A 16,478-nucleotide genomic window follows, 5' to 3' on the forward strand; every position below is an offset into this window, starting at 1 on the left:
GACAGGTAGTCACGCTTTCCAGCGGAGATAATAATGTAAGGATACAATTGCCGTTTATTATGAAACAAACGAAAACCATACACTGCGAGTGAAATGTGCACTGTGTAATAAACGGTAAAGTAAATAAATGTATGTGTTTTGTGCTTACAAAATTACAACTTTGCAATATTGTGTCACCGTGTGCGTTGTAAATTAATGCCTGGTATCAGAAAACAGAGCCAGGTGGTCTAGCGGTTAGAACGCTGGCCTTGTAATCCTGGGTCTCGGGTTCGATTCCCGGCGGTGCCCGAATTTATAACTTGTGTTGGGCAAGGCCGTGGTCTAGGCAACACGGAGTTTTCCTCCGGGGGCTTCCCCGGTTTGTCCGTGGCATCCCAACAATTACTCCATTCACACACACAGAAGAAGGCAATGGCAAACCACTTCTGGATCATCTGTCAAGAACGTATATGAACAGGTCCCAGTCCGAGAAAAGGATGGAAGGATCCTGTTCATATGGACCTGTCGTCAGACAGAACACTAAATAAATAATAATATCAGAAAACACGTCTGGTTAATGCCGTCAGTATTTGGCAGTAATTATCTTTGTGACGATCTGTCCAGCGTAATGAAGAACTGGGACGTGTCTTTCTGATGAACGTTTGGAATCCCAACAGAAATTAAACCCGATGCTAACGGATTAAACAAAAGCAGTTTAAAATTACCCACTAAAGGCGGATTCTGTCAAAGAAAATTGTTAAGTAAGATGTGAATCTGTTTACAGTAGTGAGCTTAATTTAACAGATTCCTTAATAAAATTGCCATGGCGTTTCTGTCCTATTTATAACTTTGCGGCCTGCGAATTTATCAGGAAGCGCAAATGTGGGCCCAGTGGAAAAGGCTGAGAACTCGTGCCTTTTAAAAAAACAAAAACAACAACAACTATTCCGACTTTCCCCTGGAGATTCTGACGAAAACTACAAAGAAGCTCACAAATTATATTATTGATAGTCGAGTAGGATATTGTAGGATTATTATGAACGAAGATTAGCTAGGGACGCGCCAGGAAGCAGTCGTGACCTTCTGTGACAATAAACCAATTAACCTGTAAGCACGAAGCTCATATAAATGACAAATTAAAAAATTAATCCCTTCCTCAAAAAAATCACAACGCGTCTCCATTACGAATATCAATTGGTTTATGTTGTTTGGGGAACTGTTTATCCCTAGAATCTTATGAAACCCAAAAAAACACTGTGTGGGAAAAAGTCAATGTTAAAGCAGGTGGTACATATAGTAACCATTGTAATTTAAAGGATTAAAAGAGCAATTTGAATAGCAATTCATGGCCCCCAAAAATAAGTGAGAAACGTGACAGCCCATTTTTTTGCATGCCAGTGCATGCAATCTAATTGCTTTCCTGTGCTTCATCGTAATGTCGCTTGTACGAGCAGTAACATGCCGGAAAGAATGGATGGAGTCTGACCCAGCTGGAAATAAGAGGTGAGTGTTTTGGATACATCAGATTAATGCGCTGCAGCATTTTGTGTGTGTGTATGGGGTGGGGGGTGAAATTGTCGAAGTTCCAATAATGTGAACATGGAACGGGTTTCTATTAGCAGCTTTAAGAAGCCCAATTTTCAATTTTTAAACGTTTAATCCCGCCAGTCCTTGACGAAAGAACTGCAGCGATGATGTCCAGTTGCCGCAGGAAGTTGTCTCCGTTTACAAAGCTAAAAGGAGCAGATTTTTTGGCCAAAGGTCGTTGGAGCGAATGGGAATGAGACATAATCCCAGCCTGCTATTCCCGACAGTTTCAGTAACGTGCTATTGGATGCAGATGACAATGTTTGCTGTCGACGCCCTCCTCTGACTCACGCAAATAGAACACACCCTATCCAATTATGGAGGTCATGTAACAGGGGGAGAAAGCAAGTAAAATCCAGGATCCAGTCAGATATCATGGTTAATAACAAAACAAAGGATAAAACATATGTTTGTTTCCAGATTTGGAGTGAGTTATACAAAATTTTCCTCATGCTTTCTTTGCGATGTTAACTTGCTCATTGGCCTTGATTTGCTAATGTTCATATACCGCCGACACAAACCTAGTGTTAATTGAGCCGAGCTCCTCCAGATATTTAACAACTCATTACGTTCCTCAAAGGAAACACATCTTTTCCATTGCAAAAATCAGTTGGTTAATGTTGTTCATGTAAGTATTCGCTGTTTATTCTGAAAATCGTACGAAACTTATAAATGCATTATGTGGACAAAATACAGTTATTGGAAGAAACGCAGGTAGTACTGCATATGGGCATAAAAGTATTCGTTGTTCGTATTTCCCTGTTTATTTTTTGGAAAAATATTTCTAATGGAAGTTACATTTCTTAACGGGGCCCGTATTTTATGTTATACTAATTATTTTTATACGATGATCCTTACCTTTTTAAAGAAATTTATGAAGTCTAATTTGATCTTCATGTAGGGGTTTACAGTAACCGATACGAACCAACATTTATGTAGCCAGAGTTTAGTGCAGACGACCTAATTTCAATTTCATCGAAATCCGCTGGATAATTCCTGAATTGAAAAGTGAAGACCGATGCGATTTCCCCATTATGTCTTTATTTTATGCCCAAAGATGACAAAGTAAGGGATGCAGAATGTTGTGCTTGTCAGACTCTTTGTCATTTACGTTGCGGGACTCAGACCGACATTTTTGGTACACTTATTTCTTCGGGATCGTAGTTTTCTCTTCAAACCACTGTGGTACCACATATGTACAACCTGTCATAAAATTAAAGAGCTCTGCATTTGCCCAGAGTGTATTTATGGGGTTCGTATGATTCTCAGAATCAACAACGATTATTTATTTAAACAGTAATAACCAACTGACCATTGTAGTGGAGACGTACTTTGTTTTCTTTGAGGTCGAACTGTTTAGGTAATTTTCGAGCTAAAAGGGTAATGTACAAATTTCCCGTACTCAGAGACAGTAGGAAAAATTCAGATGTTTCTTTATTCGGTTATTTTACAACACTGTAACAACTCTTGCGATTACAGAGTGTTCAGTGAAACATATTTTGTGTTATTGTGCCCAGCGTATGATCCTACGGATTGAGGAGCTTTCTTCGTACCTTTCTTTCGTTCTTCTCCCTGTTCGGACTTGGGCTTGTGATGTAAAACCTGTCTTTACACTTGTCAAGAGCTTAGTCGAGCGTTGATGTGAGTTGGAGCGTTTATGCTCTGCTGTGCTGCAGCTGCAACAACGGGGTCGCTGAACGACACACGAGGGGGCGCCTTGGTGAAAACCACGGGCTTTGTTTTCCCGGTGAGGCATATTGTTAAGACTGTAATTCCACAGTAAACAGACTTGACTGCGTGCTTGACAACCAGGGTTCGATTCCTGGGAGATGCCGGATTGTTGCAGGCCTGTTCTAGGACCTGTCCAGTCTGTTGTCCCGTGGGTACGGAGGGCTCATCTTATGGGGGTAAAGTGACCGAAGCGTGAAGCTGACGAGTTCCATTTATTACCAACGTTATGAATGCACGGCGCTTCTACGCAGGAACAACTTTACCTGTTTCATTTCGCTCTTCATTTGGTTTGTCATGATTTCTGATGGTGTAGTCGAGACAGGCTATACAGACACGATTTTTTCTGACCTTCCTCGCCTGTGAAAGAAATGCAGGAACAGCACAAAAGCGGCGTTTATCAACCTGTTCCTCGTGACAGCACACAAAAATTTATAACAAAAAATACCGAGTCGTGTGTCACGCTAAGTAGTGTGTAAATTAACTGTGGTAATTGTATTCTTCATACGCTGCGTCGTCATGTTATAAATTTTTACGTTCGGTTTTGTAATATACATTCCAGGTCTTTGAATAATGTCTAACATACCATTTTAGGACAAGGGTGGCGGGGAAATAAATATGAAGATCAAATAGCTATTTAAAAATCGAAAGATGTAGCAAATATAAAACAATATGGACAACATCCAAGCAGCAAGATTTTATTAAAGAAATAGCAGTACATGCCAACGAAATGAAAAGACAAGGACGAACAAGATCTCAGTGTTACTACCACATGTTGTAAATTATTCTTAAGTATGCAGAAACGTGTTTAAAAAACGATGCTCGCGTTGGTTAAGGACGCTATATACAATTGGTCTGCAGATAAAAGTTTTGAGAAGCATCACCGCGTTATCAGCGGCCCCCAAACAGCACACACAGATTCCATGTCTCAGTCCGGATGAGGGATGACTCAGTTGAGATATGTCGGAGGGATGAACCCTTCGCGGAGTGAGGAACCAGCCCCTAGGGCCGTTTAATTAGCTCTGATGTGGGGGCATATGATACTAGGGGAATCATTGTACTAAGCCAAATGACCAGCTACTGGATGTGGGATGTCCCTTTCTCAGGAAACAGCGGCCAGTGAGTCTAAAGGCTACAAGAACACTGAAAATGCGTGTTCGAACACCGCTGGAGCCATAGAAATGTGCGTAAGTTTTTATGTTTCTGTGTGTCGGTCCCACATCCACGTTGCCTGTCTGGATTTCTAAGCGAGTAATGAGATAGAAACCTAATACTGTGAAATAGGTTAAATGTCAAGGCATTAATCACCTGAAGCACGATAACCACGTAAGTAATGTTTAAAAATGCATTTTAAACCTCAAAGAAAATACAACGCATCTCCTTTACAAAGCTCAGTTCGTTAATGTTCTTGAGGTAAATAGTTTCTGTTTATTCTGAGAATCATGCCAAACATTCTGTGGACAAAATACGGACTCACTTGACGTTATAATAAGTAAAGCACGTGGTACATGTTAAGTGACTTAAAAAGTTAAATAAAGGAAATAGAAGTCCACACCAAAGAGTTGAGTGATATATGAAGATCAGTAATAGGAAAATAAGTTGTCAAAATGTGAAGTGCATCGAACCGACTCAAGATAGGGTTCATTAACAAGATTTTGTATGACGCAAATGTACGTTCGGGTTCCATAACAGCAGGAAATTTCTTTGATCTTGTCTGTTGTCGTATATTGATGTTGACAAGAGACAATCCACAAATGAAACATTATTACACCAAGTCTCATCTAGCTCTGCCACTGAAGTTTTAAAAAGTTTTTAATATGAGTGCAATGACCATGTTGACGCATCGAACCTGAAGCAGGTCTTCTGGGCCGAAACTTGTAACGGTAAACAGTGTGCGTGTGTGTGAAAGCGACAGTTGAAATAAGCATCAAGTATCTGAGGAGTAACACATCGGGATGCTGGGTTCAAATTATCCATTATCTTTGTTACAGGTACCTAAAAGAGAAGGTCAGGTAAAACTATGACTGCTTAGTTTCGTAGAATAAGGAACTGAAAAAGGCTCTTTGTGGAAATAAATCTGTTTGAAAGTAGAAATAAACATTTGTCCTCTTACAAAGAACATTTCCCGGTATCTTGCCAACAAATGAGTCTTCATACGAAAATAAAGAGATAACAAAAAATAATCGCATGGGTACATGATAGCTCTAAGGTTCAAAGTTACAGCATTCCAACTTTGTAAGTACAATGGTCTGACACTTTGACATGTGTGATCGTAAGTTCGAAAAGGGAATAATTTTGTGGACAGTACGCTCTCGAATTCCGATTTGGCAGTCTATCGATCGAAGCGGAGATGAAAAGATAAGCTTAAAACGCTTCTTCAGAAGTGCGGTGTGAAGATGTGGACTGGATTTAAATACGCAAGGAAATGTTCCAGTAACGGCCTATTATGGACACGCTGATGCGCCATCGGTTTCCGTAAAAACAGGGCATTTCTTGACCACTTGAACAGCTGTCAACTTCTCAAAAAAGACCCTGCATAAGTAGGTAATATACCGATTTGTTAGACTGAACGAAATTAACAGAATATGCGAGTAACCAAGCAAGAAATTCACTCCCTTAAAAATGTAACTCTAATTAACAAACTCAGAAAGTAACTCATCCACCCAACAACTGAGTACGCACCAAATATAAATCTTGATGAGTTTAATTGTTGTATTATAAACCTATTTTATTGTACAATGAACCGTTTTTAAGGCGAAATTAAATTCGACTTGAAATTCATGTAGTGTATGGGCTGTATTAAGTAAATATGGATCAAAATTAAAATCGCCCCGTAATTTAAATGTGCATCGCCCGCAATTTTTTTTATCGAAAACCATTCAGAGGTCTGAAAGATAAAAAATTATATCCCGTCATGCCCTGGTTCACACTTAATTTCAAGGCGCACAGTTTTATTGCGAGACTGCAGAGGTATTGATTCTCTGGGTTGGTGCCAACCTGCAGAGACACGCCTGGTTTTCTACAGTCCCTCCGTCAAAGCCTCGCGTCCCTGGACCTAGACTTGAACGTGAAGCAGTGCAATACATTACGACTACCGGAGAGGAAAACTTGGTGTTTGCTTTACACGTAACTGAAAGTAAAATACTTTACTCTGAGAGCAGCCAAGTCAGAATTGAAGCCCTTGAAAATGTGCTGCGTTCCGATGCCATTTCGTCCATGAATCCCTCTTGAAGTCGCCCAAAATTGAACCTGGATCTTCACGATGTGAATCAAGCGTCTAACTGCTTGAATATGGCACGGTCTGACTCAGCAACTATTAGCCGCATTTAAAAGAGGTTTTAGGATACTGAACGATCGCTATGAAACGTCTGTGATTTCATGCATACAAGTTCTTAGTGATGTGGCAAGAATTGCAACGTCATAAGTGGACTGTCGCCGGGATTTATTTCGTGGTCTCCATGGCGAAGTGTAGAAACCGCGCCTGTCTCGTCAGTGACCGGTCGGACGAGCTTCTGGCGCCGTGCAGTGGCCCGGACCGGACATTCCTTCAAGTCCAGTAAAAACTCCTAACGTAGCGATTACCAAGAGCACGTGACCTTCGAAACTAACCTAGTCTCCCTTGATCTGCCGATCAAGATACTCGCTTCGTCGACAACTGAATTCTTTTACAGTATACGCAGTGACAGAACATAAAGGCCAATGAGGATGTTCAATATTATAAGCTTATTTCTTATACAGCAACTTGACGATATTTTTCCAACGCTTCCTGTGCTGCTTTGCATACAGTACCTCAGTGGCCTTGATATTATTTTGCTAGATGCAAATCTACTGTTGCAACGCGCCACGGATGTTGCTGAACAGCGTCACTGCAATCCTTTTTGTGCTTACAACATCGAAAAACATTTCAAATCATCAAGAGGTTAAAGACGTGTATTATTATATGCCATGTACCAGTTTGTTTTACGATACGCCGTTTTAAAGATAATCGATAGTCCGTTTTGAGGTTCAGTACAATACGGCTAAAACTAGGTCGATAAAAGTAACCAAAATTATGCATTTCATCTAGACGACCGGGGTTCGATCCCCGATGGGGGCAGGATTTTTCCTCTAGCCTCTGCGTCCAGACCGGCTCTGGGGCCCACCCAGCCTCCTCTACAATGGGTACCGGGGTCCTTTCCCGGGGGTAAAGCCGGCCGGGGCGTGATGCTGACCACTCACCCCCATCTAGTGCCGAGGTCAAGGAAGAGAGGAGCTATACCTCCACTCACCCCAAACGCCTACATGGCGTATAGTGGGACAAACTTTACTTTACTTTACTTCTACATATTTAAAACCACGTTCAATTGATAACCGTTTAGTAGTTGGGATTAAAGATGCGGTAAGACTCCCACATTATACGTTCTTTTTCTGTAATCTGTGCAACTAACTCGCAACATACATTGATTCTTGTTTGTCTTTGAGAGACGTTAGTGAATATTACGAAAACTAAATTATTGTTTTCGGGTTACTTGTATTTCCATTGAAGTCTGCGAGGTATGCGTAACTGTTGATTACAGTGGAGTCAGCAATACCGCCATATAAATGTAAACTACATTTGATATCTGCTACAAGGCCAAGTGTGTGCTTGGTCTGTAAATGGTATTAAATAACAGCAGAGCTCTGCGTTTGGTCGGGCAACCTGTGAACCGCGACTAAGATGGTAAACTGACTACTCAATTTAAGACATGAAGGATGCAGAGGCGACGCCGTTCTTACAACGAAAGGAGTTCGTGGAAACCACGCCATAAATCGGATCCTGTTTCTCACCATCAAGGGATAGAAACACAGTTTTAACAGAAAGACTAGGCGGTCGATGAAAATTTGCCGGACAATGTGGGCTAGTATAGACATCTCATACAAATGTCATCGAAATCAGGAGATGGAATAGTACACGATCTTCACATACGTTAAATTTACGTACTTTAAAGAAACTAATAATAAAACAAATCCAACTTTCCTACATATCTCGGTCTCAGTGTACTGCTGGTTATGCGACCTAAACCCCTCGCCTACCCCTTTTTTGTTTATAGACGGGCGGAAAAATTAGCAAGAATCCCCGTGCACGTGCGGCAACTTATCTGACAGGACTGATACGGGTGGCTTAAGCACTACTTATTATTTGCTTCCATGTCCAGCTCATGGCAGCATTTCATGTTACAGTTGCGTGTTTCCATTTCGTAAGAGAAAAAGCATGGCTGCGTTAATAACAGCAGCACGACTACTGTTGCGAAGGGAGAATAAAAATTCAGCGCTCGATAATTATCTCCAAAATTGGTTTCCGAACTGACATAGAACGACATCACTACGAATTTCAAGATTGTGTGTATTCAGAGGCTGAAACAACCGTCTTACATAACTATCTCCGTGAAGCAACGTCCTTCTGGGAAAGCTAATAGGACTTAATAAAATCCGCCGCCTTTTATGGAGCTAAAAGGTTCATTTCCGCTTCCACAGGAGCAGACCATTAGATACTGTACTGAGCCAGTAGAATCCACTGCAACCCCCTTCCCACCGTATTGAATATCTATTTGAATACCATTTCCAAAACGCCTAGGTCTTCTAAGTGGTCCCTACCCTTACACCAGCATCTTACATGAAGCCGAAACCGAACTTCACCACCAACAAACTAAATACATTTTTGAGCAAATTATAGTTATTCATTGCTCAGCAACTTCCCAGATTTTATAAAACCGGAGTGTTCAGGTGTTGCGTGTATGAAATGCTACAGCAGAAGCCAGCAATGAACCACTTGTTCCCATCTGACACACTCTCGGCCTATTTACCTAAAATCCAGTTTAATGCCATTCTTCCATTAGTGTACTCGACACCGGGTTAATTATCCGTTGGGGTATGTTCCACATTTACACTTCAGACCCACGCGTGGAGCTCTCTAGCGGGAACCTAACCACAGGAGCGTGGTTAAAATCAAATCATGCAGTACACTGAACTTCGGTTCTAAATTAGCATGAGCGCATTCCTCTTTTACAGGTCGGCGACAGTGACCGCCACTACTTCCAGCAAAATATTTCACTAGGTAGATAGCTTTTAATAGGCAGGAAACCATGCATTTGCCCGAAGAAAGAGACTAAAGCCTTCTGTTTTGGACACTGAAACGAGTGATGATAAATTTAACAATAAAGATTGTCCTTCTAGGCCTACGTGTCGACCTCAAATTCACAAACTTCACATGCCTCTCATTTGGGGATTTACCAGATTGCTGTAAAACCACGTAATTATTGGCTTATACTGCAGACAGTGTTTAAGCCACAACTAACAGCCGGGTAATAGAAGTGGCCTAGTCTCACAAAAAGGGGAACAAGAAGAGGGAACACGTCTTGGGCAGGCAGACCTGCAATTTGTTACAAATCTGACTCAGCCAGCGGAAGACAAGAGAATGACTCATTTCACTGCATGACTGTTTTGTCTGTCTGTCTAGCACTTACTAGGGTTAAATCCAAGCTTGTGATTTAATCCCCAGTAGTTCGTCCGTGCTACTGCTTTTGTTTCACCTTCTGAAAGACGGCAATTAGTCATATTAACGAACCAGGCCTTCCTACATTATTGATTACATAATTAAATTAATTATTCACAAAATCATTAGCTGACTATCCACATACTGAATTATCTGTCCAAGCAACTAAATAACTGCCTACATAATGTATTATTCACCAGAGTACAGTGGGGATATTTGGCGGATATGCCGGTAGGACCAGGAAACGCGGAAACCGGTGCCATTGATCGCGCCTAGCAGAGAGGCTGTGCCGTGCTGACTCATGTCATTACAGCATATAACGAAGTATCCACGAACTAACCTAATTGCCTACGTAAGTGACCAATTAACTACTACTTATCAAACCAATAAATCATTGCGTGTGAGCCGTTAGAATCTTTAAAAATTTGTTGTTTCATGAAGCCGAACCTTTGAAGGTCAATATTCCATCTTAGAATAACGGCCGAATGTAATTACCAAGGTATCTGCGTCAGTAACAGAATAACGAATTTCTTGGCTATGGAAAATAATTAAAGAAGTGCCTCGTCGTAGATTATAAAGACGGGATTTTGTGATAACGGTCATATATATACATCAGAATGCCCCAAAAATATGTACGAACAGCAGCAGCTTTAATGGCCATTTATCAGTCACTATTTCATCGCCGTCAACTGTGCCAAGACGCTAATGGTGGTCATTTCGAACACCCACACTAGATCAGCTAATTCACTGAGTGCTATTGCTGACTTATGTAATGATTTGCTTTATTTAAATGCCTGTATTTAATTCATTGAATGTCTGTATACATCTTTTTGGGACATCTTATATATAGCCTTAATCAAGAATCGCATTGTGCAAAGCATGCGGAGTTCTAGTTTAACATGTAATTATGAAGAGCACGTCATGCAAGGCAGCCTGGAAACTAGGCTACCTGTGCTACATGATAGCTTGAATAATGAACCGAGTGATGTATTTCTGGAATGGCAGTTTGGTGGGGGCAATTATTGAGTGGTGAAAGTGAAAGGGTGATTACTGTCTCGTTACCGGGCGGGTACACTACGTACAATTAGGGGACTGCGTTTTGGAAAATACCCCTACCCCGTTTTATTTAAGTGCATGTTCCAAGTACAGAGAACTATAATTGTGCCCGTTGTTTTGTATATGTGTGAAAATAAGGTCTCTCACCTAAGGGAAGAACACAGAAAAGAGTATACGAAAACAGGGCGCTGAGAAGAATATTTCGACCTAAGATGATAGGTAGCTGGAGAAAACTGATGATCAGGTGATACATACATTTTGTTATTGTCCAGATATTATTAGGATGATCAAATCAGTGATGAGATGGTCGGGACATGTAGCACTCACGAGGTTATGAGAAATGCGTAAAAAATTTGGTTGGAAAGACGAAAGGAAAGAGACCTCTCGGATGACCTAGACGTAGACAAAAGGATATTACTACAATGAAACTTAAGACAGCAGGGTGGTAGGGTGTGGAATGGGTTCATCTAGCTTCTTATTGACTTAGAAAGACAATTGGCTCACGTCACTTGTGAATGATTTTAGGCAGTTGTATTTTTCGAATTGAATTTGTGGTCTGCTTACGCTTAAGAATTATTAGTACACATGTCAATGTTTTATTTTATAATGTATCAAGATATTACAAAGACCCGGCATGTCAGAAATATATATGTATACATATGCACGCACACGTCACATTTAGACACGTCCAACTTCTGTAAATCAGGTACATCTGGAATTTATTTGGCTGTCACCATAAGAAACACACGCCTCTTTTGTGCACACGTCTAATGTCGAAAGTTAATTCACGAAGTTTAATGACACATTTCGGCAATCCACACGTACACGTATATCAGACTGTAAGCGTAAAGTTCTACTTGCCTCCATCTTGCATACGTCACTGAAAGGAGAACGTCCTCTCGTCTTCACTGTACGAAGCACACAGTAGTTTAATATGTATCGCAGGAAATAAATGTTGTTAATTATCCCGATGAGCATATTTGTTTGAGTACCGACGATCGAAAGCTTGAACTTAAGAAGGTGAATAACTCTTAGCTAAGTTCCAAGGCAAACATAGAATCACGGAGACTGCACTGCCTCCCGAGAAAATCAATAACGACTGACTTTCACTTCCGGGGCTGACATCGATCTCACGTATTTAACGCTTACATACAGGTCTTTCCAATCGAACCGAACCACGTAATTTTCAGTTTAGTGTTCCCTCCGTTAGAGTTCGTGAATTTGTGAGCTCTGTTGTCGGCCAATCGCTAAGTAGAAGTGTTATTGATTTACCTGACCGCAACAGCACGCCATCACCAGTCTAATTCACATGCTGCCATCTGTACGCTACATTTAATGCGTACGAACAGTTGCATAATTTTCGAAAACGTTTTTGATCTTTGCAATTCATATTGCATATTTTATTGTTGTCTTTATTAATTTGCGTCACTTGAATGTGTTTGGATTCAATTGTAACACCTTTATTTACGTATGATGAATTCTGTGCGCGATTCCTTTCGTATGAAGCTACAACGCGCTTACATAACCGTAGTCACTATCTGTTTCTTCGCCATAAACATCTTTCTGCACTCATTTTGTGAATTTGTTAGTGCTATGACGTATCTGTACACGTATAGGCACCAGACAGAAAATGTAAACAAACGTCTTTGTGCATAATTCATCGCTGATAAAGTCGGATGTTGGTGATCGTGGCCGATTTCGCGTTTCTTCCACCTCGTGACTTTGATGCCGTCGTGTGAATTTATTGCAAGTGTTGTGACACAAAAGAGTATTTATTTTTATTACTTACCTGTGGCACGACGTCCATACAAAATTTCAACAATTTCCGACAATCCATGGTCTGTTTCTAAAATTCGTGCTCAGGCCGCCATGTGCTGCTGGCGCAGAATACCCCTGTTGGGTTGAGTTGGGTTAGTTAGGTTAGGTTAGGTTAGGTTAGGTTAATGGGGCATCTGCGCAGAAGATGATGCGCAGTAACGTCATGCAAATTGTCTGTGTTAAGGCATCGTATGAGTTCTATTATGAATTGCGGGAAACTAAACACTCAAATATTTGAATGTTTTTAAATTATAGAACAATCTTGTGTTTGAGTCACTACCATAGCTATATACTTCAAGTTTTCACATTGGTTACTACTTGTGGACCTCGCAACACAATTGGCTCACGTCACGTATGCATGACTTTAGGCAATTGTAGTTGTTGAATTGCATATGTGGTCTGCTTACGCTTAAGTATTATTAATACACATGTTAAAATTTGATTTTAAAATATATCGAGTGCATAACACCTTGTTGATAAAGTCGGATAATGGTGATGGTGGCCGATTACGCGTTTCTTCCACCTCGCGACTTTGATGCCATCGTGAGCATTTATTACAAGTGTTGTGACACGAAAGAGTATGAATTTTTATTACTTACCTTTGGCACGACGTCCATACAAAATTTCAGCAATTTCCGAAATCAATGGTCTATTTCGAAAATTCGTGCGCAGGTCGCCATGTTCAGGTGACGCAGAATACCACTGCTGTGTTGAGTTGGGTTACTTGATGAGATGCTTTTATTTTATCTGAAACACCAAATAGATTCCGGTCAGAAATATCTCGTGCAAAGCCTAGTGGATATTTATTACGTATTTCACGTAGTTGTCGTCATGAAACGGAATAATACGCCTCAACACATTTCACATTGATTTGACAAGTAGGTTTTAATTTCGAAAATATATTACCAAGCAAAAGATCTGTACCGTACATTATATTGTGTTAGATTCGCTCCCATAGCCTATGTTCATATTATCGATGCCCGGGAAGTCCACAGTACAACGATGGAGTGGCCTGTAACAGTATGTTGCGCTTATCACGTTTTATGAAAATTCGTCAACATGAATAAACGACGGAATTTAGTTTTGTGGAATGAGGGACGCACGTAGGCCAAATATATTAATTTGTAATGTATGATCTAAAATTTCTCGGTATACCGAATTAATAAAATCTTTTCGAGATATCAGCTGATAGATCATTTTATTAACGTTGATTTATGAATATCGTAATCTTCTTTTCCTCTCTCAAGGTTTAGGTTCATTACGCTCATTCTGAGGTTACTGTGAAAAGCAACGACGGAAGAATAACTGGATTACTGACCGACCGACCAACCGAACAACAAACCAGTCACGTCATCCAGGATCTATCTGTTACTTAGCGCCGAAATGTTCTGTAATTATGGAACCATAAGGTTTATCAACATGCTCACAAAAGTCCACTATTGGAGCCCATTCTGAGCCAGATGCACCTAGTCCACATCCTCACATGCTGTTTCTCAAAGTTTTCCCATCTATGCCTAGGTCTTCCAAGTGGTGTCTTGACGAGCTCGCTGTTGTGTGGAAGATGATATTAAAATGTATTTGTGTGTTGCAGAACTGCGTGGCGCGCGCCCTTTATGATAACATCGCCGAGTCACCGGATGAGTTGGCCTTCCGGAAGGGAGACACGCTCACAGTGCTGGAGCAGAACACGGGTGGCATCGAGGGTTGGTGGCTCTGCTCATTGCGAGGGAGGCAGGTCAGGCTACTGTCCAAATTCTTCTTAATTCTTCATCTTTCGCGTGTTTTCCTCCATCTTGTTCTTGTTCTAGTATTCTTGCCTTCTTTTTGCCTTTTCGTTGTTCTAAATCTTTATGTCCTTTTCGCCTCTTCAGTTTTATCGAAAAATGTAACGGAATTATATAAAATTATGGTATTAAGTCTACACATAAAGTTTCGTCCGCACTGGTCCTCTGTGAGATCATTCGATCAATTTTCCCTGTGTCTAAGCACCACGCCATGAAGGCGGAGTTAAAGCTTCACGTATACCGATACTTAATTGTCAAAATGTTAATGTCTGGTCAACTGTACGCTTCCATTGGATAGGATACTGGGTGTTCCTCAAAGTCGATCTGGACACAGTTGTGGCGGGGAGAAGAGTCATGGTTCTCCGTGAATCGAATCCTGGTCGTTCACCCTAATCACTTTACTGTCAAGCATCCCTGAAATATTTTTTGTCTTGTATGACAGGGCATCTGCCCCGGGAACAGACTGCGCCTCCTGGCGGGTGTATACGACACGGGGCAGCAGCTTCTGTCCGAAAACCCTGAGCTGCTGGAGCTGAACACGTTGCAGCGTCAGGGGAAGAGACGCAGTTGGCATGCGCAGCCCAACAAGGTGAGTTCTGCGATGTGCCGTCAGAGATGGTTGTCCTTCATTTGAGGCAAAAATGACTAGCAGGTATAGGCGATGTTTCTGTACATATACGGGACGGCGTGCAAATGGAATAAAGGTAAATGTACACGCTTTCTAGACCTCGGGACTATGCTAGAAACCGGACAAGTTTGTACTATAGCACCGAGAGCTACTGTAAACCAGTCAGTGATACAAGGTATCCAAGTTGCGAAGTAGTCTGTTGAGACATGTAGGCCAAACCTTGGACTTTGATACCCGTAGGCCTAGTGATAGTGTGGGGATATCTAACATGGATAAATAATGTGATAATAGTAATAAAACAGTGGTAATTAATACGATCAGTCGTACGATATTGTTAGAATTACAGTACATGACAAGTTCCTCCCAAGTGATGCATAGCAACAAATGACAGATATAGCCGATGCCCTTGTTGAACACAATGCAACAATAACTCGTGTTTTCCAGCAACACTTCTTATGGTTATAGGAACCTTCGTCGTAACAAACGAAGGGGCAAGGACGAAGGGTGGAAATGTGAATGTTGTGCAGGGGTTTGAATGAAGTGGCCTTGCCCTGAACAAGTAGAAGTCTGTATAATAATTCTTTGTAATGGGGACTAGCGTATCTAAGGGCAGTTTCAACCGGAGAGAATTACCCTCATCCCATTCTCCGTACTGAAATGTTTTGAATGAAATAGAAAAAATGGTCGACATGTTTATGAAAGAACAAACATTATGTCTAGACGTACGCCAGTTAATTTTATATAAGGAGGGCGCAAATATGTACCCTAAAATGGAGCACACAGGACGTTTGAATACGCTCTTTGATATAGAGCCTTGATGTTCATTTATTGCCGTTGTTAATCCATTGTTAAAATTAATCAACAGTAGAGGTGACGGTGGCTGTCTTGTGGGATGTTGCTGCGTGCTGTCTGGTTGATATTAATCACCGTTTCAGATGTGCTCACTGCCTCCACGTTGGTTCTGATGATGGAGGCAGTAAGTATCTCTGAAACGTCGAGCAACAACCCAGAATACAGCCATCTTCACACTCGTCGCAGTGAGAATATGAAATCTCGATAGTAGAGATAATACACGTCATTGATACATTTCTGTTTTTTAACATTTCCTCCGATATAGGCCTACATCACATCGAAAACATTTTTTTCAGATGGCAATTACAGATAAGAATGAGATAGCTAAATAACTTCTACCACGTAAAAGTATATTATAATGTGTAAGTTGAATATGATCTTCATGTCAAATAGTGGTTATAATGAGCCCGCAAGGACCCAGTTTTAGTCTCAACATCTCATACCAATTTAACCGACATCCATTAATTTGTTTGGAAAATTAAATTATGAATCGATTGATTACCGTTATCCTTTCTGAGTGGCAGACTATAGATAT

General features: G+C 40.9%; 1 protein-coding gene across 4 annotated transcripts in view; it reads left to right on the forward strand.

Moving 5' to 3' along the window:
• p130CAS (Serine_rich_CAS and FAT-like_CAS_C domain-containing protein p130CAS) overlaps positions 1-16,478 on the forward strand; it is a 48,271-nt gene that overhangs the window by 21,499 nt on the left and 10,294 nt on the right. The window contains exons 1-3 of one of the 4 annotated variants that reach the window (XM_087357120.1): positions 10,092-10,157; positions 14,271-14,414; positions 14,906-15,052. In XM_087357120.1, the coding sequence (XP_087213246.1) occupies positions 10,107-10,157; positions 14,271-14,414; positions 14,906-15,052 (342 nt within the window). In that variant the 5' untranslated portion in view covers positions 10,092-10,106. The other 3 variants (XM_022082133.2, XM_087357121.1, XM_022082136.2) reach the window with 3 other exon arrangements.

The sequence above is a fragment of the Zootermopsis nevadensis genome, unplaced genomic scaffold (assembly GCF_977971745.1).
Source record: "Zootermopsis nevadensis isolate Lab colony 2312 unplaced genomic scaffold, Znev_1.0 Znev_ptg000028l, whole genome shotgun sequence".
Taxonomy (NCBI): domain Eukaryota; kingdom Metazoa; phylum Arthropoda; class Insecta; order Blattodea; family Termopsidae; genus Zootermopsis; species Zootermopsis nevadensis.